The 22,166-nt window shown below is 39.2% G+C and overlaps 1 protein-coding gene across 4 annotated transcripts in view; it reads right to left on the bottom strand.

Annotated features, from left to right (window-relative positions):
• TANC1 (tetratricopeptide repeat, ankyrin repeat and coiled-coil containing 1) overlaps positions 1 to 22,166 on the bottom strand; it is a 225,168-nt gene that overhangs the window by 135,993 nt on the left and 67,009 nt on the right. For all 4 annotated transcript variants that reach the window (XM_012745247.3, XM_012745253.3, XM_012745252.3 and 1 more), the window contains one exon: positions 11,031 to 11,110. In XM_012745247.3, the coding sequence (XP_012600701.2) occupies positions 11,031 to 11,091 (61 nt within the window). In that variant the 5' untranslated portion in view covers positions 11,092 to 11,110. The remainder of the gene's footprint in view (positions 1 to 11,030; positions 11,111 to 22,166) is intronic.

The following is a 22,166-nucleotide window of genomic DNA, read 5'->3' as shown; positions in this document are numbered from 1 at the left end:
TACAATGAGCATATACATATTGGGCATTGATTCAAAGACTGATATTTATTATCTTTACTTCTCTGAAGTAACTTAAGGGAAATCTTAAGTATAACAAATATTCTAAGTGATAAAATTCTGTGGCACTTTAGTTGACAGCAATTTTTTCTTCCTTAGCAGTACATAAAATAATAGTGTGTTTTATAATCAGTGAAATACAGTATTATATTTGTAATCAGAATAAAGTCCTATGGATAAATTGTGTCCCCTCTAAATTCATAATGTTGAAGCCCTAAGCCCCAGTGTGAGGGTTTTTGGAGATAGGGACTTCGGGACATAAATTCAGTTCCATGAGATCAGACTGGATGGTTCCTTCACATGAGGGTGGGGCCCCTCATGATGGGATTAGTAGTCTTATAAGAGGGACCAGAGAGTTTGCTGTCTCTCTCCCTCAGCCATGGGAGAACACAGGGAGAGGGTCGCCATTTACAAGCCAGAAAGGGAGCCCCCACCAGAACCTGATCCTGCTGCAACCTGAATTCAAACTTTCAGCCTCCAGCACTATGAAACTGCTGTTTCAGCCACCTAGACAATGGTATTTTGTTAAGACAGCCTGAGCAGGCTAAGAAAATTTTCTATCAAAAATAAAAACACTTTTAATGTCTGGTACTTGGAAAGAAGTTTTCTATCGTATAGAAATATCGTATAGAAAATTTGTAAGGCTGGGCACAGTGGCTCACATATGTAATTCTAGCATTCTGGGAGGCCGAGGTGAAAGGATTGCTTGAGCTCTGGAGTTGGAAACCAGCCTGAGCAAGACCAAGACTCTGTCTCTACTAAAAATAGAAGAAAAAAAAAATTAGCCAGTGTGGTGGTGCATGCACCTGTAGTCCCAGCTACTCAGGAGGCTGAGGCAGGAGGATCGCTTAAGCTCAGGAGTTTGAGGTGGCAGCGAGTTATGACGACGCCACTGTACTCTACCTGAGGCAACAGAGCAAGACTCTGCCTCAAAGGGGAAAAAAAAAAGAAAATTTGCTTCTGTGGTGGGAGGTTGGGGGTTGGGAGGGAGGAAAGCCCTCAGAAAGAAAATACACATTAACATTTAAGCGAGTGCAAAGGGTTAAATTGCTTGATTTAAGTAAGGGAAATAAAAGCACAATAATCAGGAAGACAGCAGTGTACAGATGGCCCTTTTCCATCCTTAACCTAGAGTTTGCTTCCAGGCTCTTGGCCTCTGCTATCTGCCAGTTCCATGATCTAGAAAGACTCTAGACAAGGTCTCAAACCAGTACAGCCTCCTATATGCATGTTATCAGAGAAAGGATAAAGACTGGAGAAGAGCCGTTAGTACCCAAAGTAGATGCCAGAATATTTGGGAATAAGAAGTCATGGAAAGAAGCTTCTAGACCATCATTCTGACTGAGATCAGTCCTGCCTTCTCTTCAACAGGGAAAAAACAAGGGGTTTTAAAAGGAGTTTTGTTTATTCTTTAAGGTACCATACAGTTTTCTCAAGAAAGAAAAGATGTACCACCAGGTATCTAGCAGAAGCTAAATGTCAAGCTAAGATGCTTTTGCAGAAAGGTTGTTTTATTTAACCCTGACAACATCCCTCTAGGGTGGTTTATCAAGGTAAAGAAAATTGGTCCAAGTTCAAGTTAAATGGGAGGTGATCAAGCTGGGATTTGAATCTGTGTCCTCCAATTCCGAAGTCTCTGCTTTTCCTTGACTTTGCGACATTCGTGAGACGACAAAGAGAAAAACTGATGAAGGAACTGATCAAACAGCATTCCTGCTCCTATTAAAAACCAGCCTGGTTCCATTCTACATTTAATTCATGTCCTAATATTTTACAGAATTTGTTTAGATGTCCTGGTAAAGAGAAATACAATACCTTTAAACTAAACTATTTCTGCTTGTTTTGTTGCTTGGGAAACCTTTTTGGAGTCCGTTAACAAGAAGATACCAAATATCCACAGCTCAGCAAGACAAGTCACTGCACTAAATTCCTAAATAATAGCCTACAACCACAGAAAATGGGCAATGGCAGCACAGAGTAATCAAAAGCAGCTTCATATTTTCCGCATAAAACAAAGCATCGTTTGTATAGAGGCATTTTTAGAAGGTACCACTGCAAGCCAGACTGCAGCCTGGAATGGCTTAAAATACCAAGTTTAACAATCACATCAATGGCTTTTAAACTTTAGAGGCAAACAGCTTCCTTTTACTTCAAATTCAAAGTGAAGAATGAGATGCAAAGCTAACAGATTAATTCAGTACACACACAGGCTTAGAGACTATCCAATGCCTTAATTAACATCATTACAAGTTTATTTAGCCAACCACCTGGGTTTTAATGATGGAAAGGTAAAGGTCAAATGGCTTTTTTAATAAGTTGCTCCAAATTAAGCCCCCCTGCTGAAAAAAAAAAAGGATACAAATAATTAAACTGAAAGGAAAAGACTAATAAAAAGTTATTATTTTGGCACATAAAGAAACTGTTCCTTAATCGGTCTATATTTTAATTGAGGCATACCACAATAAAAAGTTCACTGAACTTTGCTTTTCTGTCTCAACTTGGACCTATTTCCACACCAATGCCAAATGACTAGGGAGAGTTAGGATAAAACATTATGAATTGAAGACTGGAGAAGGGACAGAGGAATAGGGAGGGACCAGCCCTCTTCAGGGAGGGCAAGAGGCCTTGCCCATCTAATGCTTCCAGAGTAAGGCCAAAGTCTCCAGAATTCAAAGAAAAAAGCACTACCAACTCTGAGCTTTACTTATATCACAGATGTGAGATAAAATTATTTCATTTCTTAGGGACCAGTAAAGAAAACACTATTCATTTGCTGTGTAGAAGTAACAGCTATTATAATGAACTGCACTAGATATCTGTGCTCTGTTAGTTTTTGAAGGGTAGGGAACCTGCCCAATGTCTATGACTGAAGGATCCTCCACACTACCCATTTTGCCCTACAGAAGCTAAGAAGTCCAAACACACTCTTCCAGTCTCTCATGCAGCTAGAACCCAGGCATGTGAACCAGGCTTAGCTACTTAAATGCAGGTGCACCGCATTTTCAAATTTTCTTTGACTTTCCTTAAGCATTTTCTTTTCCAGATGAATTTTTAAATCAATTTTATGTTGTGTTTAAAAAAAAATAAAAGGGCAGGGTTTTTAAGGCAATGAAACTACTCTGCATGATACTATAATGGTAAATGCATGTCATTAAATATTCATCCAAATCCATTAAATGTATTACATCACCATAGTGAACCCTAATGTAAACTATAGACTTCAGGTGATAATAATGTGTCAATATTATTATCTGTAACTGTACCACTGTAACAAGTGTACCACTCTGGGAGGGGAATGTTGATAATGGGGAAGGCTATGCATATGTAAGGGCAAATCTCTGTACCTTCCACTCAATTTTGCTGTGAACCTAAAACTGTCCTAAAAATAAAGTCTTAAAAAAAAATATATATATATATATATTTATATATATATATATTTTTTTATATATATATATTTATATATATATATATATAGTTGAGGCCGGGCGCAGCGGCTCACACCTGTAATCCTAGCACTCTGGGAGGCCGAGGTGAACGGATTGCTTGAGGTCAGGAGTTCGAAACCAGCCTGAGCAAGACCAAGACCCCATCTCTACTATAAATAGAAAGAAATTAATTGGTCAACTAATATATACAGAAAAAATTAGCAAGGCGTGGTGGTGCATGCCTGTAGTCCCAGCTACTCGGGAGACTGAGGCAGCAGGATTGCTTGAGCCCAGGAGTTTGAGGTTGCTGCGAGCTAGGCTGACACCACAGCATTTACTCTAGCCTGGGCAACAAAATCGAGACTCTGTCTCCAAAAAAAAAAAAAAAAAAAAAAAGTTGGGATTGCATCAGGGATTAAATGGAATATACAGATAATTAAGGAAGAAAAATCAATCAGCCTATTCAGGAATACCGTATTTCTTCCCACTTATTCAGGACTTCCTCTAAGTCCTTGAGTAAAGTTTTATCATTTTCTTCAATATAAGGCTTGCAAATTTCTTCTTAGGCTGATCATTAAAGCTGTTATTACCACTGTAAAATGGAACTTTTTTCCTATCCATTTTCTAAACAATGGTGTTATACAGAAAAGATATTAACTTTCTATGTGGCTGTTTCCACTCTTAACTCTTATTAGGTCCAGATTTGATATCAGAATACTTCAAATCTTAAGAGTGCAGAAATTATTTAATTTTTAAACTAAGTAACAGTTTAATAATAGTAACATGACTATTTTCTGATAGTAAAGGTCACTTAAAATGGTAAAACGTGTAGTAAAGGTTGTATATCCTCTCTGAAGAGCTTCAAAATAAACACAGCACCTCATTTGCTTGTTTTTGATCAAGGCCCTAACATAAAGCAAAGAGAGAGAAAAACAGATGCCCTCGTCTGGCCCTCCCCACATTATGGTTTAATATTGATTTTTGCTCCCTTAGGCCTAATTCAAGGTCAAGACAAATACAGTAATCATTTGCACTGATGGAAAAACAGAAATAAGGTGAATGTGCTTTCTGATAAAACATTTTAAAGTTTTCAATATTGCTTTCTGCAACATGCCTCTATAGCCTCCAAAAAACACTTTTTTTGCCTAGCTATAGCATTTCCTAGGAAAAAAATAATAATCAAGAAAAAAAATTTTGCTATTTTTAGAGCTTACTCAATGTTTTCAATAGTTTAAATCTCACTATATATAACATTTCAAATATCATTTCAATATCCATTTCAAATATCCTTATATACATATAACTTGTATTTCACTACCTGCTAAAATGTTACCAATAGTTTACAGTAGATACATGTGATATATTCTTTTAGGGATTGTTGAAGGAATAACTTTTCAATACCTCTGAAAAATATTTGGTTTCTTTCGAATAATACTGGATTTAACTCAGTGATTATGTTTTCTAAATTCTCAAAATACGTATAACATAAAAGTTTAGTAAATGATTGTCTGTAAAAACAATCTACAAAGGATATGAAAAACAGAACTCAACGTTTGACATAAATATTTCCTTAATTTCTATGATTGCAAGTTCAAGTACATAAAAATGAATTTTGCGTCTTTGTTTTTAATTGGAAACAGTAGTGCAAAATTTTTCCATATTGCAGGAGACATTATTACCCAAGTCTTAGAAACAGTCTCAGATTAGCCAGCTTTAATTTATAGAGAAAGTTAGCTATGATTTACTCATATAATGAGAGTTGGCACAGAACTCCACATGAGTGGTCAAATTTCCAAGTACTTTCCCCAATCATCTTGTGACATAACTTCATCAGGATTTAAAATTCCATCTGCTTTGTTCCTAACCTAACACAACCAGGTTCTAGTTAAGAGCAAAAAGGCACATACCATACAGATGTTTTATGAGAAACGTTCCTATTGCTCTTTCAAGTTGGTTTACATTAGTGAAAAAGCCACAGGGGTGGGAATTATTATGAAGAAATAATTCCGAAAAAGCAGTAGTTGCTTTTAAAGACCAAAGGGAGAATAAACCCCAGATCACATGCTCTGAAACTGGAAAAGTTTCAAACACAAACTACGTGTCTGTTTGGCCAGTATGAAAGGCAGGGGTGCTAACGATCATTAATATACTGTTATTTCACATGAGCCTGGCATTGGTCAAAGATGATGGTAGGTCTGTTCTGAAAGACTGTTACTGACTAGGGAGTTTTGGCTTGGGGACCCTGGCCCTGAGAAAATAATCTATGGTTGGCAGCTTCGGCCAAACAGACAGCTTAGGATCTAACTTTACCCTGGAAATTACAAGGCTTCTATAGAAGCAAATAAAAATGTTCCTAGGATTGGTGTCAGATGAGCCAAAATTGAAAAAAGTTTGGTTTTTTTTTTTTTAAAAACAGCTTTCAGAAAACTAACGAGAAAGACATTTTGGCCTTGATCCAGCAGACGGTGAATGTCTCCCTGGATAGAAATTATGTGAACTGAAATTTCTCCATAGTAACAATTCTAATTAATTATTCAAAGCTAGGGGTTGATTTTCTAAGGTTAAGAGCTAACGATGGTCTCCTGTTTATATCATTAAAAACTGGTTTCTTCTTTTCTTTGTGTCTGCTTACCCGGGCATTGATGGGAAGCTGATAATGGAATCTTATCAGCGACCTTAAAATAAAGGCTCTATCTTGAGTTTGCGGGTTTTGCAGACTTCATTTAAGGGATAATTAGTAATAAATAGAAATTTTGTCTAAGTTCTACATAACCAAAGTGTAGAAATCCACTTATCCTCTTATGTAAGTATGGAAACAACAGATACTAACAATATTAGAAGAAGGCATTATAAGATCTTTTGAATTAAAGAGTTGATAATTTCATGATGTTTCAGTAACAAGCATATTTTAACAAAAATTAAAACTGAAATGTTATTCAATATATAATAACTCAAAAAACCATCCACTATCCAATGAGACTGGATTAACATGAGTTTACAGAGTGAAATGCAACACTTCAGGGAAGTCAACTCACCCTAAGAGATTTTTATTGTGCAATACAGTTAGACAACATGTAGTTTTTCTAGCAGAGAAAAAAAGGGTATAGCACCGAGTGTTCACTAAAATAACCCCAGAGGTGGTTATCACATGGAATGGAATGCTATTAGAGTCACAATGACCACATGCACCAGAACTCTACAAACGAGAATGAAATCCAAGCCAAATTAAGTAGCTTTCATCATAATGAAAACTAGCAGTCTGGCATTAAGTGGGGCTACACCTGTTAGGAGTAAAATTTGATACCTAAAAAGATGAGGACCAGTCAGCCAGCAGTTGGTCAAACATATAAAATGTAATCACATGTGGGAAAAGGGAAAGGGCTTTCTAGAAACCAAATTCCTGAACACACCTGCTATCCCTCAATGTCTTTAGCTTTGACTCCCTCCAGATTTGAAGGACCTGTTAAAATTACTAACCTTCACAGTCTTCTGGGGAAGAATTTCATTCACACCCAAACTCAATTCTCAAAGTCACTTCTCATAAGAAAGCTTAGAAATGTTTTTCATCATCAAAGCAGAAAACCAACAAAGAAACACTGGACTTAAGTTGGGACTCTAGAAAAAAGGGACCTAACAGACATTTACAGAACATCCTACACCAAAACTACAGAATGTACACTCCTCTCATCAGCACATGGGAGGATTGATCATATCTTAGGCCACAAAACTAGTCTTAACAATTCAGAAAAATCTAAACAACACCATTTAGACCACTGGCTTTATTTTATTCTCAGACCACTATCTTTATTTTAATGTTATAAAACTAGAATCAATTCCAAGAGAAAATTTCAAATCCACAAAAAGTCATGGAAATTAAATAATGTGATGCTGAACAATCCTTAGGTCAATTATGAAATTAAGATGGAAATCAAAATATTATTTGAACTGAATGACAAAGGGGACACAAGCTTTAAAAAATCTACAGGACACAGAAAAAGCAGTGCTAAAGGGAAAGTTCATAGCTTTAAATGCTTACATCAAAAATATCACAAATTAACAAGCTAATGTCATATCTCAAGGAACTAGAAAAAAAAGAAAACAAACCCAAAGCCAGTAGAAGAAAAGAATAAAGCTCAAAGCAGAACTAAACAAAATGGAAACAAACAAAAAAAAACACAACAGATCAATGAAACAAAAAGTTGGTTCTTCAAAAAAATAAAAATCAATGGACCACTAGCCAGATTAACCAGAAACAAGAGAAAGGACTCAAATAAGTTCAATTAGAAATGAAAAAGGAGACGTTACAACTGATCTCACAGAAATACAAAATATCACCTGTGAATACTACAAAAGCTACTATAAACACAAACTAGAAAATCTAGCAGATATGAATAAATTCCTGGAAACCCACAACTTCCCAAACCTGAATCAAGAAGAAATAGAAACCCTGAACAGACCAGTAACTACCAGCAAGACTGAAGGAGCAATAAAAAATCTCCCAACAAAAAAAGCCCTAGACCAGGATTCACAGCCAAATTCTACCAGACCTAAAAGAACAGGTACCTATGCTACAGAAATTATTCCATAACATCAAGGAGAGAATCCTCCCTAACTCATTCTGTGAAGCCAGTATCACCATGTAAAGCCAGAAAAAGACACAACAACAAAAGAAAACTACAGACTATTATCCCTTATGAACATAGATGCAAAAATCCTCAATAAAATACTAGCAAGCCAAATTCAACAGCACATCAAAAAGATAATTCACTATGATCAAGTGAGTTTCATCCTAGGGACGCAAGGATTGTTCAACATAAACAAATCAATAAATATGATTCACTACAAAAACAAAGACCATATGATCGACCATCTCAACAGATGCAGAAAAAGTATTCAATAAAATACTCTTCTAGCACTCTTTCATGATAATAACAACAACTCAATAAACTGAGTATAAAGGAACATACCTCAAAATTATAAAACCCATATATGACAAGCCCATGGTCAACATCATACTGAATGGGGAAAAGTTGAACACATTCCCTCTAAGAACTGGAATAAGACAAGGGTGCCCACTGTCACCATTTCTATTCACCATAGTACTGGAAGCCCTAGCAGTACAGTCAGGCAAGAGAAAGAAATAAAGGGCATTCAAATCAGGAAAGAGGTGGTCAAACTATCCCTATGTGCTGATGATATGATCTTGTATCTAGAAAACTCTAAATATTCCACAAAAAGACTTCTAGAATTGATAAATTCAGCAAAAGCTCACATTACAAAATCAATGTACAAAAATCAGCAGCACTTCTATATACTAATAACAGACAAGCTGAGAGTCAAATCAAGGACTCAGTACCATTTACAATAGCAACAAAGAAAATAGAATACCTAGGAATGTATCTAACTAACGAGGTGAAAGATCGCTATAAGGAGAACTACAAAACACTGATTAAAGAAATTGCAGATGACACAAACAAATGGAAAAACATCTCATGCTCACAGAATGGCAAAATCAACATTGTTAAAATGTCTACACTGACCAAAGTGATTTACAGATTCAATGCAATTCCTTTCAAAATACCAATATTATATTTCAAAGACCTAGAAAAAATAATCCTAAGCTTCATTTGTAAGCAGAAAAAGAGCCAGAATAACCAAAGCAATCTTCAAAAAAAGAACAAATCTGGAGTCATCATATTACCTTACTTCAAATTATACTATAAGGCTATAAAAACCAAAACAGCATGGTACTGGTATAAAAGTGGAGACACTGATCAATGGAACAGAGTAGAGAACCCAGAAATAAAACCATATAGATACAATCAACTGTTCCTCAACAAGGCAGACAACAACATACACTGGAGAAATGATACCCTCCCTATTAATAAATGGTGCTGAGAAAACTGGATAGCCACATGCAAATGAATGAAACAGGACCCCTATCTATCACCATATACAAAAATTAATTCAAGATGGATTAAAGACTTACATGTAAGTCATGAACCCATAAAAATTCTAGAAAAAAACATAGGAAAAACTCTTCTAGACATAGGTCTAGGAAAAGAATTTATAACTAAGACACCAAAGGCAAATACAGCAACAACAGAAATAAATAAATGGGACTTAAAGAGCTCCTGCACAGCAAAGGAAATAATTAGCAGAGTGAATAGAATACCTAAAGAATGGGAGAAAATACTCACAAACTATACATCTGACAAAGAACTAATATCCAGAATCCACAAAGAATTCAAACAAATCAGCTAGCAAAAAACAACCAACCCTATCAAAAAGTGAGCAAAAGGGTCAGGAGCAGTGGCTCAAGCCTGTAATGGTAGCACTTTGGGAGGCCAAGGTGAGAGGATTGCTTGAGACCAGCCTGAACAAGAGTGAGACACCAACTCTACAAAAAATAGAAAAATTAGCCAGGCCCAGTGGCACTTGCCTGTACTTCCAGGTACTCAGGAGGCTGAGGGCAGGAGAATCACTTGAGCCCAGGAGTTTGAGACTATGATGAGCTATGATGACACCACTGCACAAAAGAGCAAAATCCTATTTCAAAAAAAAAAGTGGGCAAAAGACATGAACAGAAGTTTTTCAAAAAAAGATAGAAAAATGGGCAACATATTAAAAAATGTTCAACATCAGTAATAATCAGGGAAATGCAAATTAAAACCACAATGAGATACAACTTCACCCCTGTCAGAATGGCCATTATTAAAAATGTCAAAAAATAATAGATGCTGGCGAGGATGCCGAGAGAAAGGAATGTTCACACTGTTGGCAGAGCTGCAAATTAATACAACCTTTATGGAAAACAGTAGAGAGATTCCTCAAAGAACTAAAAGTAGACCTACCATTTGATCCAGCAATCCCACTACTGGGTATCTACCCAAAGGAAAATAAATCGTTTGATCAAAAATACACCTGCACTCAAATGTTTACTATAGCACAATTCACAACTGCAAAGACATGGAATCAACCTAATGCCTATCAATGGATGAGTGGGTAAAGAAAATGTGATGTGTGTGTGTGTGTGTGTATATATATATATATCTCATGGAGTACTGCTCAGCCATGAAAAGGAACGAAATGATGTCTTTTACAGCAGCTTGGATGGAACTGGAGACCATTATCCTAAGTGAAGTATCTCAGGAATAGAAAAACAAATACCACATGTTCTCACTAATAAGTGGGAGCTAAATGATGGGCATACACAGGCACAAAGAGATGCAAAGGGCATTGGAAACCAAGAAGGGGGTTGAAAGGAAGGAGGATGAAGGATAAAACCTTACCTATTGGGTACAGTAAACACTACCCTGGTGACAGGCACTCTAAAACCCCTGAATTCAGCATTATACAATGAGTTTATTTATACTCTCTTAATATTTTGAAATTTAAAAAATATATAGAGATATATTATTATTATTATTTCATTTCTCAGAGCCTCCAGTCTGCTGTTTGTTCTAACCAGGTCACCCTCTCTGACCTATTCCCATAGCAGTGAACCTACCCAGTCTGGAGTGAGTCAGCTCATTCTCCTACACATACCTGTTTCCTTCTTGCTTCCCTTTCCTCCTTCTCGGCTCTTCTTCAGCACAGCCTTTAACATTTTCAACACTCTTTTGTTTCTAAAGAGAAAAGAGAGAAGAGGAATTAAAGGTTCTTGCATAATAACTTGCATATTGATATAAGAGGTAACCTGTATTCAAGCAGATTGCTTAGGATATTATGAAAGTACTTGAGTTTTACATTAATTTTCTGTGAATCAACTGTGATGGGAAACTGAATGCTAAAGACATGAGGAATGTTTTGTAACTTTCAATGAAGTAATCAGAAATTCACTATCTTGTTATAAAATTAAAAAAAACACAATAGTGCATTCTCGGCATTCCACATCTAATTAAGGTTATGAGGCTAAACCTGGGTACAGTACTGTAAGAGATTTGGCACAGAAATACTGTCTCCCAATCTCAGTTCATCAAAAGAAGAAAACACTAAAACACAGAATCAAAAAGATAATGGTTTAAGAGGAAGCTATGCGGTCAAAGGCAATGTTTTACAGGTGTTACTAATTATAACTACAAGAAAAACATTTTGGAAGGTTATGAAATGAAGCATATCTTATAAGCATTTGCAAAATAAATACAGTGGGAATACATTTTAACCCTGATCAAGGGAGCCGATTAAACAGCACACACCGCAGTGGGTTTTTACTATATATAGTTATGACCTTGGGGTGTTGGGAGCGGGAAGGTAAGTAGAATTGGCCTGTGGCATTATGGCCAAATCCTTTAAATAATGAACTGCATTTTTAAGCAGGGTTGTTTTGAGCTTGTGAAAACACCACAATGGCCCAGGCCTAAGATGAAACATGAAACCATCTCCACAGCAAGAGACAGACAAAAGCACCATTATTTCATCATGAAGCTAGCCTCCTTTAGCTCTCCCCCCACTAGTAACTCGGATGACATAGCTGGACAGCCCCAAACAGTAACAACTCTTACTGGGTTGTGTTAACCCATCACACCTTTGCTAATGCGCTGAGAGAGGAAAGCAGAAGGCGAGGAAGTTACTAGTAAACAGACAGAAAGGGAGAGGGAGTGGGTAGGAGCAAGAGAAGAAGCGAAGGGAGGAGGAGGAGAGAGAGGAATAGAGGATGGGGGCTGGAGGGAGAAATGCACTCAGGAGGGCTCCCAGACTTGCCTAGTCAGCATGCTTCACGAAGCCTCAGTGTAATACCCACCCCACCCCACCTTCTCAACCCCCAGAATGAACAGACATGTTGTGAGGCCCCACTGAAATGTGCTGCCATTCACAGAATCACACAGTGTAGCATGGGGTGACCTTTGTTATCATATGGTCCAGGCCTGTATTTATTTTTCCAAGCCCTTTGTTTTTCTGATGAAGAAACAGAGAGACCCGGGGAGGCTGACTTGCCCACGGGTCATGCAGCAATTAACAGCAGGGCCAGAACCCACATGTGCAGACTCCCAGCAAGGCTCTGCCTTCCTCCACTCCAGCAGGCCAGCCTGTCTTCCCAGACTAATGAAAGCTCTGGGCAAACAGCGATCTAACAAACAAAACTGGGAGATAGTAAGAGAATAATTTCTTAGGTATAATTTGAAGAAAGCCACACTGAAGGTTATTGGGGGTTAAATCATCTTACAAACAAGTCTTTACCACACAAAAGGAGCAGGGCTTAGAGCCTAAGTCTCTCTTTTGAATGAACCCTGGTGAGAAGAGTTAGGTTTCACCTATAGGGCAAACGTGAAACCTGGAAGAGGGCCACAGTGAGCTTCCACGATGGGAACCATGGTAACACAAATTTCTCTAGAGAGTCACACTTGAAAGAAACAATGCAAAAGGTTGTAGTATAAAAAATGGTATGCAAAATAAAATAATAAATAAATAGATGCCTGGTAAGCACAGACGTTTCCTTCTTCGAATCAACCAACCTTTCGGGTTTGCAACTTAGCAAATACTACATACTTATAAAAGAAAAATATCGACAGAGCCATGCTGTCAAAGCTTGCCCAACGTTCCCTGCACGCGCCTTGGTGAACTCTCCCACAGCCCTGTGTTTACCTTGATCACGGACCAGCTCAGGCCCCACCATGTCCACGAAGCTGCCCCTGATTAATCACCCAGGTCATCAGCAATTTGCAGCAGACCTGCCCTGCCAGAGTACACATCCCACAGTGCAAATACTAGGTGACACTGACTTTGGCATCTCATCCCAGACACCTAGTTTGTCTACTTTGAGAAGCTCGCTGTCTTCAGGATAGTCGAATCTTCCACATCAGTGGTCTTAAGTGAAAGAAGCTATCAAATATCTGCTGTATTTTTTTTCTTCCAATTCCTGTTTTCTTCCATAAATAGAAACTCAAGGGGAAGAGCTTAAATTTTATATTCTAAAGGCTATTCAAACTGTGACTTGGAGAAACTTTAACCCAGTCATATTTGAGTGCAAAAATAAAGAACCATTCCCCACCAAACACCAACTGGAAAGGAAAAACAGTAAGCCTTCCCAGCAAGTTAAATTCTGAGATTAACAGATCAGAGTGGAGCTATACAAAGTCACCTGGAAGTCTGTGACCTAAAACCCATAATGGCAACTTGATATTCACCAACTAAAGACTGTGCCCATCTGAAGGTGGATGGTCAGAAATAGCAGCTGTAATAACAGGCTGGAAGGGCCAACACCTGAGGTATATTCCAGAGACGATTACCTGGCATACCTGACAGTATCTATGTACTTAAAAACACACTCCCCCACATCCAATTCTGGAAGTGGATACATCAGGCTATAGGAGCTGGGTGCTATTAAACATTGACATGATGCAACTACTTCCCCTTTGTTCCGATTCTGTTCTCAGAGAGAGGCACTACAGAATTTGGCTCCTTTCTTAGCCTACCAACGGTAGGGAGAGAGGGTACTGGTCTAGTCCACACAACTGTTTGGCCTGTTGACAGATATGATTCTGGAAGTAAATTAATAAACCAGTGCTCTAGCTTTAAACAAAAGCTCTTGTGAGCTTTGTTAAAGGGAGTCACTTTGCCAAGTGAGTCATCCATTTAAGAAGCAGAGAATCGTGAGCTTCTGACCCCCCCCCCATTGAAGACCAAAAGGAAGACAATGGGAAAGCCCTCACTGGGAATGCCACCTTGAGGCCCACCTGGGTGGCAGCCAGCAGGCTCTCCTTCCCTGCACCACCACACACTTCCCTCCCCACAGCAACTGCAACTACTGCCATTTCCGCCCCCCCAAAGGGTGAACACTGACCTGTCATGGACGAGAACCAAACAGAAATGATGTAAACCAGCCCTCCAGACACAGTAATTGAGACCCAACTGATTAAATGGCAAGCCCAACACACTGAAAAGAAACTGGCAGAGCTATCAAGTTGCTACCAGAGAACCATATGTGTGGTGAGGAAGTACTTACGGACAAGTATCATAGCATAAAAGATAAGAAATATTGTCCTTTTTTACATGCATATATTACAGACCAAAGGCACAGGTATAATTCAAATGCTGGCCAAAAAGAATCCTTCAAGTTCTGCCTCATAAAACCCTTAAGCCTCTGCGACAGCAAGTAGAACAAATATGTGGCTGGATTAAAATACTTATAGGTCTTTGAAAAAGTAGAGAATGTCAGCTGTCATTCCTTTGAATCAAATGCTCTTGAGTAACAGAGTATACGGGAGAAAAGTAGTATCTTTTCCTGACTCATGACAAGGTTCATAGCTGACACCCCTATAACAAAAGACAGATTAACAGGAGAAAATCGTAACAAATTTATTTAACCAAAGTTTTATGTGACACAAGAGCCTTCAGAAATGGAGACCCCAAGTCCCAGGGAACCTGTGTTTTTATGCTTAGGTTCAACGAAGAACGGACAGTTGTGTAGAAGTATGTCCTAATGGTAATAAGTAGGGTGTGGGGACTTAGCAAGGCCTGTGTATTAGGGCAGGACGTCCCTGGAATGAGGGTCTGATATAACCTACTTTAAAGTGAGATAGGTCAGAGAATCCCTTATGATCCCATGATTCAGGGGACAAAGGTGAGAGGAGGTTAGAGGGGCCTTCTTGCTTCTGCAGTTCTCTCAATTGTCAAGGTGCCGTATTTTGGGATATCATGTTCTGGGCCCCAACAAGAGAAAAACTAGCCTCTAAGTTGCAAAAGAAGTTAAATCAACTATCAAAAGCTTACTTTTACTTTTGGCATTTCTCCTTTAGCACATCAAGTCTTCCAGGACAGGCATAACCTCTCCACATTATGGTTAGGATTCTGCACAGGGTGTTATACTGGTATATAAAATGTAACAAAAAGCATCCTAGACCAACCAGTGAGATGATTCCAAAACAAGACAAAATCTATTTCATGTTGTAATCACAATGACAATATTATAACTACGACCACCCTGCCTGAAATCATAGAAAGCACCAGCATTAAATTCGTTACAAGATACAAAATCATAGAAAGATAGGAGGAATAAGTCCTAGTGTTCCATATCACTGTAGGATGACTATCATTAATAATAATACATAGTTTCAAATAGCTACAAGGAGTATACTGAATGTTCCCAACACAAACAATATTTGAGATGATGGGATATGTTAATTGCCCTGATCTGATCACTATATATGTATCCAGCAATCACTATGTACCCCATGAATATATACAATTATTTGTCAATTTAAAAATCAAATTAAATTGAAAAAAAGAGTATTAAATAAGCAAATTAATTTTTCCTTGGGAGGGAAAAATATTGCACTTTTGGAGGGCCATATTGCCTGTTTACACAACTTCAAGTGGAAGCTGGGAGCTGAGGGCAGGGACTATGTTTATTCTTTACTAGATACATACAGAAGCCAGAACACAGGCTTTGCACCCACTCTGTTCTCAGTATTTGTTGACAGATTTAACCAGGCTACAATGAACACAGATGAGCGATTTCCTCCAAATCAAGCAATTAACCAACATTTATAGCAGTTTATAATTGACAAAGAACATTCCTATATAGTCTCATTTGCAAAGAATGCAAGAAACCTCAGTTAAATCCATGTGACATTATCAAAGGCAATGAGATATTTGGGAGAAAAGTGCTGCATTTAATAATATCTCTTTACGTCCATACCTGAGTCAACCTTAAAATCTCAGGCTGGTAACCCCCGAATGCCAAAACTCACATGTTCAGTGCATGCTCTGATTGAAGGAGCTTCTCCCATCAAAACATTCATCTGGCCTCAAAGTAAACCTCTCTCTGAAGATGCCTCCTTTCTTTTGTCAAAATAAATAGTACAGCTAGAGGAGCAATATTTACAAGTGAAACACTGGAAACTAAGGTGCACATAATAAGAAATATTTTTGCTTCAAAGAAGGGAGAGACACTGTAAACATTCTCAATGTCAGGAGCTCAAAAAGCTTTTTAAAACCTAATTTGACTCATCTAATAGCCATGTCTTCGGTATGCCACCTTTAGAACTTTTCTTTGTGTTAGCAAGATTTAGTAGTTTATCAAAAGAAAGGAAATGGGTGGTGGTAGTAAGGAGTCTGAAGCAGCCTACAAGATAAATAAAAAAGAATAGAGCAAATAAGAGAAAACAAAGCAGAACAGAGACCAGAGAGGAAACAAAGAGGCCAGCTAGAGGGAGCACTGGCGGTTTGGCTGAAGATTCTTGGGAAACTCTGCATACAGAAGCTTCCTGAAAGCAGGAGCTCCCAGGAGGCTGGGAAAAACCAAAGCTTAATGAATTTTTGAAATTCCAGGATCTCTCTCATGTTCCCCGCCCCCTAATAAGTAGAGAAAACCTAGGAATTAAGAGACCTAGCCAATGTGACTGTGAACAAGTAACACAATTTCTCCAAGATTGAGATGCTTCAACCAGAAAAGAGGGGGAGGGAGTGTTAAAACCACCAGAAAGCAATTCTGATAATAAGTAAAGAATTGGCCTTTGGTTTTGCTTAATTTGTATGGCTGGAAAATATGGCACAATTAAGCTTTAATTTATTCTCTGGGACTGTGGTCCCCAACTCCTGGGGCCATGGACCAGTAGGGGCCCATGGCCTGTTAAGAACTGGGCCGCACAGCAGGTGGTGAGCTAAGGAAGCTTCCTCTGTATTTACAGCCACTCTCCATCTCACATCACGCCATAAGCTCCACCTCCTTTCTGATCAGCAGGGGCATTAGATTTTCACAGGCGTGCAAACCCTACTGTAAACTACGCATGCAAGGTTGTGTGGGAATTATGAGAAACTAACTCTTCATGATCTAAGGCGGTGATGCTAGTGCTAGGGAGCGGCTGCAAATACAGATTATCATTAGCAGAGAGGTTTGACTGCACAATAAATGTGATGCATTTGAATCATACCGAAACCAATCCCCACCCCACCCCCTATTCCCCTGGTCCATGGAAAAACTGTCTTCCATGAAACAGGTCCTTGGTGCCACAAAGGTTTGGGACTGCTGCTCTAGGACACAGAGATCCAACCATTCTGTCTTCTTTATTCAAACTCATTCTATAAATTGAACCTCTAATTCTACTGTCCTTCTCTTTATAGTTGTCTTAGGGAAAAAGATTTCAGATTTGAATATCAGGTTTTTTTTTTCTTTCAAATGTGCTGGAAACTTCTAAAGAATATCAGTTATTAAAAAGCATAAATTTATAGTCACAAGTAATGTGAATTTAAAAGAGTTCTAAGCATGAAGTTTCAACTCAAATCCTTAAGTTCTGATGTAAAAAATTAAGTAGAAACTCCTTATTATGATAAAATCACCTTCAGTGTATATTTAAAATCTTCTGTAGGAAGATATATTAATATTTATACAAGCTGTTTTAGGAAGAGTTTCCTAGTAAAAATAAATCTGACTCTTCTAAGCCAGTATTTCAAGTTGTTAGAAAATTACTATACAGAAGTTTGTTTAAAGATGTTTTCATTTTGATAACTACTTGGCAGAAAGGAAATTTTACTTTTGGAGGAAAATACGAAGAAGTTACTTGCTTCTGAGTACAAGTCATCTTTATGTTTCTGTGAAAGGATTTGGTCAGTCCAACTTTTAACATTACCTCCTCCATAAAGCCTTTCCAGGCCAGGGGGGCCAAAATACATCTTTTCTCTAATTTCTATAACCCACTTTGTACTGAGATGATTATCCATCCAAATTGTGGTGAAAAATGTTGAACTCTACAAATCCCCTTGGCATCTAGCAAAGTACCTTAAATATAACACTAGATAAATGCTTTTAAATAAAAGCATTTTATTTAAAAGGGTTGTTGGGGAAGAGAAATCAAAATGGACTAAATTTAAGAATTCTAGTGGTACCAAACACTAATTCTCAAGTTTATGGTCAAAGGCATCTGGTTTATATGTGAAGAACAGCACATTTATACAGCAAGATCTGTTTTAATATCAGGCCTTCCAAAGCACCAGCTACAGGAATGTTTTACTTTGGTATTTCAAATATGCACACAGAATGGATAAGTGCAATGATGGAAAAGCCAAAACGAAATCAATACATTCTCCCTAAAACCAGAAGGGCTCAGATAGGAAAATAACCAAGGGCAGCAATCCTGCCAATAATCATTATGCCTCCCAGGCAATGGATACTATGCAAGGTGGAGCTCCCAGTCTCGCAGAGCAGCTCACCCACCATTCCCTGTAGCATGGAAGCTCCCCAGCCAAGTCTTACCTCCCTACCCTGGCAGCAAAACACTCCTAACTAGAAGACAAAATAATGGCAATATTGTCACTATTACCACCACACAGATATTACACGGCTATTTAGATCTAGTAGAGAAAGCAAAGGAATTTCATGAGCCCATTTCAAAACCCACTTCAGAAGCTCCTCCTCTTAAAAAAGCCTTCCTAACCATAGTTTAATTGCTGATGTACCTGCCCCCTCCACTGGGCTGTGAGCCCCTACATGGTCAGACCCTGCCTCACTCCACAAGCCACAATCAGCAGTATGTATTTTCTCATTTCAACATCAACTGGATGATTGTGTAGGAACATAATTTTAATCCACCTGTCATTGTAAAAGAGAATGACTGTACCTCAAAACAGACTGTCATCCTTTAATAAGTAAATTTAATATCCTTCTTTAAAATGCAAGGCCCTGAGCAATGGAGGAAACTGCCTTGGCTCTCTTGTGCCAGTGAATGGCAGAAATAGGGTTACAATCTAATTTCCCAACTAAGGAATGAGCCCTGGGTTAGCAATTCCAGTTTTTTCATTTTATACACATTCCTAAGTATTTACTCTGTGCCAAGCTACAGAGGACACAGAGTTAAATACAAGATGATGGAGGAGGAAGACAATAATGTAGACAAACATGGGTGAGAAGCTAAAAAAGCTCATGCCTTCATTTTCTCTATAAAGTAAAAAGAAGGTGAGGGAGGTGCAGTGAAGACTCAGAACAGCCCTGTAGAGGAGAGAAATGCAAGCACTAGGTGAAACAGCTCTGATCACCCAAACCAGACTGCAGACCAGGCCATGGAATGAAATAATGAAACTGTACAATTCTGTCCTCTATGCTCAGCCCTGAGAAGCCACCACCCAGAGGGTAAGAGGACTGATCCACAATCAGGAGTTCACGGCACAGGTGCATGTACAAGAGTGTTCAGAGTGGTGGGCCATGGAACCAAGGCTGGACATGAAAGGAGTGAAGCCCTGAGAGGCAGGATTGCCAGAGAGAAAAGACACAGTATCTCAAAGAGATCAAAGAACGAACACAGTTGGAATAAACAAAGGAGGAAGAAGCTGAAAAGTGTCTGCTTCTTTTAAATGAATTTTTTTTAATTTTAGATGTGGAACAATTCCAGACAATGATAAAGCCCACGGGATTAGCAAAGGTGGAACTGGGACTTGAACCCTGGTCTGATTTGAAAGCTCAGGCACTGAGCAGCTGCTTCCAAAGTCCTCAGTGAACTGGAGGGAAGAGGACAGTGAGGTGACCAGAACAGCACAGGATACAAGCCTCAAAGAAGAGGTGGCTTTGCATGAAGGTGGGAGTGCAGCAGTTACAGGTCTGGCCAAGGACAAAGGAGAGAATGGCAATGTCAACTCTGGGCCCCAGTGGCCAGAAGGCCAACAGCTCCCGGAGAACCATGGTCTTCAGCTGTGGTCCCATCCTCCCTCACACAGCTCTGCAGAGGACATGGTTGGGGCCACAGGATGGCACCTGTGTAAGGTTTACCTGGAGACTCAAGCCCTGATCCTCATTATGGCGGTTTGCTCCACAACAGTCACACTCTAAGAATGACATTCTCTTCTCTCTCCCCTTTTCCTCCCTGTTAAGTTTTTCCCTTGTATCATACAACAGAGCTACAATCCTCACCTTACACTGACCACCTTCTTCATTCATGGCAATCAGAACTTCCTGAATAAAGGTAGGAGGCATTATGCATACCAAGTGATTTTGAACAAGTTATTTCACCTTTTGCAGACTTCCCTAAGGGAATATTGTTCCCTTTCCTGGATAATTTCAGGTCCTTTCCTCCTGTAGGTGCCATAATTTTAAAGGGAAAACTTTATTTCTTGTTCCTAAGACCAGTGTAATCACAGTAGACAATACACCACCACATCACCACGGATGAAAAAGGAACCCTCAGAGTGGGAGACAGTATGAGGTGATAAGCTTTCAGTACTGAAAGAGGCCTTGACAATTTTCAGAGTGCAAAAAAGCACTACAGATCAATCAATGCCAGCTGAATGGAGTCTGGTATTATTAATGTAAATCTAAAGAAATTAAATTTTTTAAGTTGCACTGCATCTGGCCTCAAAGTGAAGGGTCAGACAACTTCAAAGATGCCCTGTGAAAGGCAGCCCTTCATGACAGAAAGATCTCTTGCTTATGTAGCTGACAGATGGATCTTTCACTTAATATTCCAGAACATAAGACATCAGAATCCCTCTTCTACTTCTGTTAGTAACTTGTGACTCTCTGAACAAGGTTTTAAACTCCTTGGGCCCTAATTTCATTAGGATGGGAGTTCTCAATCCCCATGGAGGGGGAGAGAGGGGAGGAGAGGGAGAGAGGGGGAGGGGAGAGGGAGAGGGTTTTTAATGCCACCAGGTGATTCTAATGTGCAGCCTGCAACACCTATTTACCATTAACCACGTCAGACCCTGCTCTAAACACTCAGCACAGATGTAGTCATTTCACCTTCACAACCATGCTCTGAGAAGGTGCTATTAATCCCCATTCTACAGAGGCGCAGACAAGCCGGTGACCTGCTCAGGGTCACACCACTGAGTCCTCATCCAGGCAGTCTGACTCCCAAGCCTGACCATGCAGTCTCTCTACTGGGCCTCCTCTTCTGGATAAAAATCAGAGACATTAGCCGGGCACTGTGGCTCACGCCTGTAATCCTAGCTCTTGGGAGGCTGAGCCGGGCGGATTGCTCAAGGTCAGGAGTTCAAAACCAGCCTGAGCAAGAGCGAGACCCCGTCTCTACTATAAATAGAAAGAAATTAATTGGCCAACTGATATATATATAAAAAAAAAAAATTAGCCGGGCATGGTGGCGCATGCCTGTAGTCCCAGCTACTCGGGAGGCTGAGGCAGAAGGATCACTCGAGCCCAGGAGTTTGAGGTTGCTGTGAGCTAGGCTGACGCCACGGCACTCACTCTAGCCTGGGCAACAAAGCGAGACTCTGTCTCAAAAAAAAAAAAAATCAGAGACATTAGTTCCCAGGGACCTGGTAAGGAAGTCAAACAAAGGCAAAGCTGCCTATGAGAGAAGAATCATCTTTGGAGACTGAGATGGGGAGAGAAACACACTCACTCTCTCCCCACCCCTTACCCCCAGAGCCACACCCAATCTATCCTGCAAAAGAACCTGCCGCCATTGAGAGACACTTACTGTCCAGTCCCTCAAGGTCTGCTAGGTGTCCCACTAATCAGAATTATTCTAAATCACAGCATTGTCCATGTGTGATCTGAGAGTACCATGCAACAGAACACATGCTAAAATGAGCAAGCTCTTGAGTGCATCAGACCACAGGGAGAAAACACTTGGAGTTGGGCCAGAATGCCGATTGGGAAGATTATTTGGGGCAGAGACCTTTGCATCATATGGGCAATGCTTCTCCTATTTCTAACACTTACCTAGAAGTTAAGAACTATGTTATTCAAGAGAAGTTCAGAAAACCACCCCATTTCTCATGAACAAATTGCAT

The sequence above is a fragment of the Microcebus murinus genome, chromosome 8 (assembly GCF_040939455.1).
Source record: "Microcebus murinus isolate Inina chromosome 8, M.murinus_Inina_mat1.0, whole genome shotgun sequence".
NCBI lineage: Eukaryota > Metazoa > Chordata > Mammalia > Primates > Cheirogaleidae > Microcebus > Microcebus murinus.
This window is presented reverse-complemented; position numbering and strand designations above follow the sequence as displayed.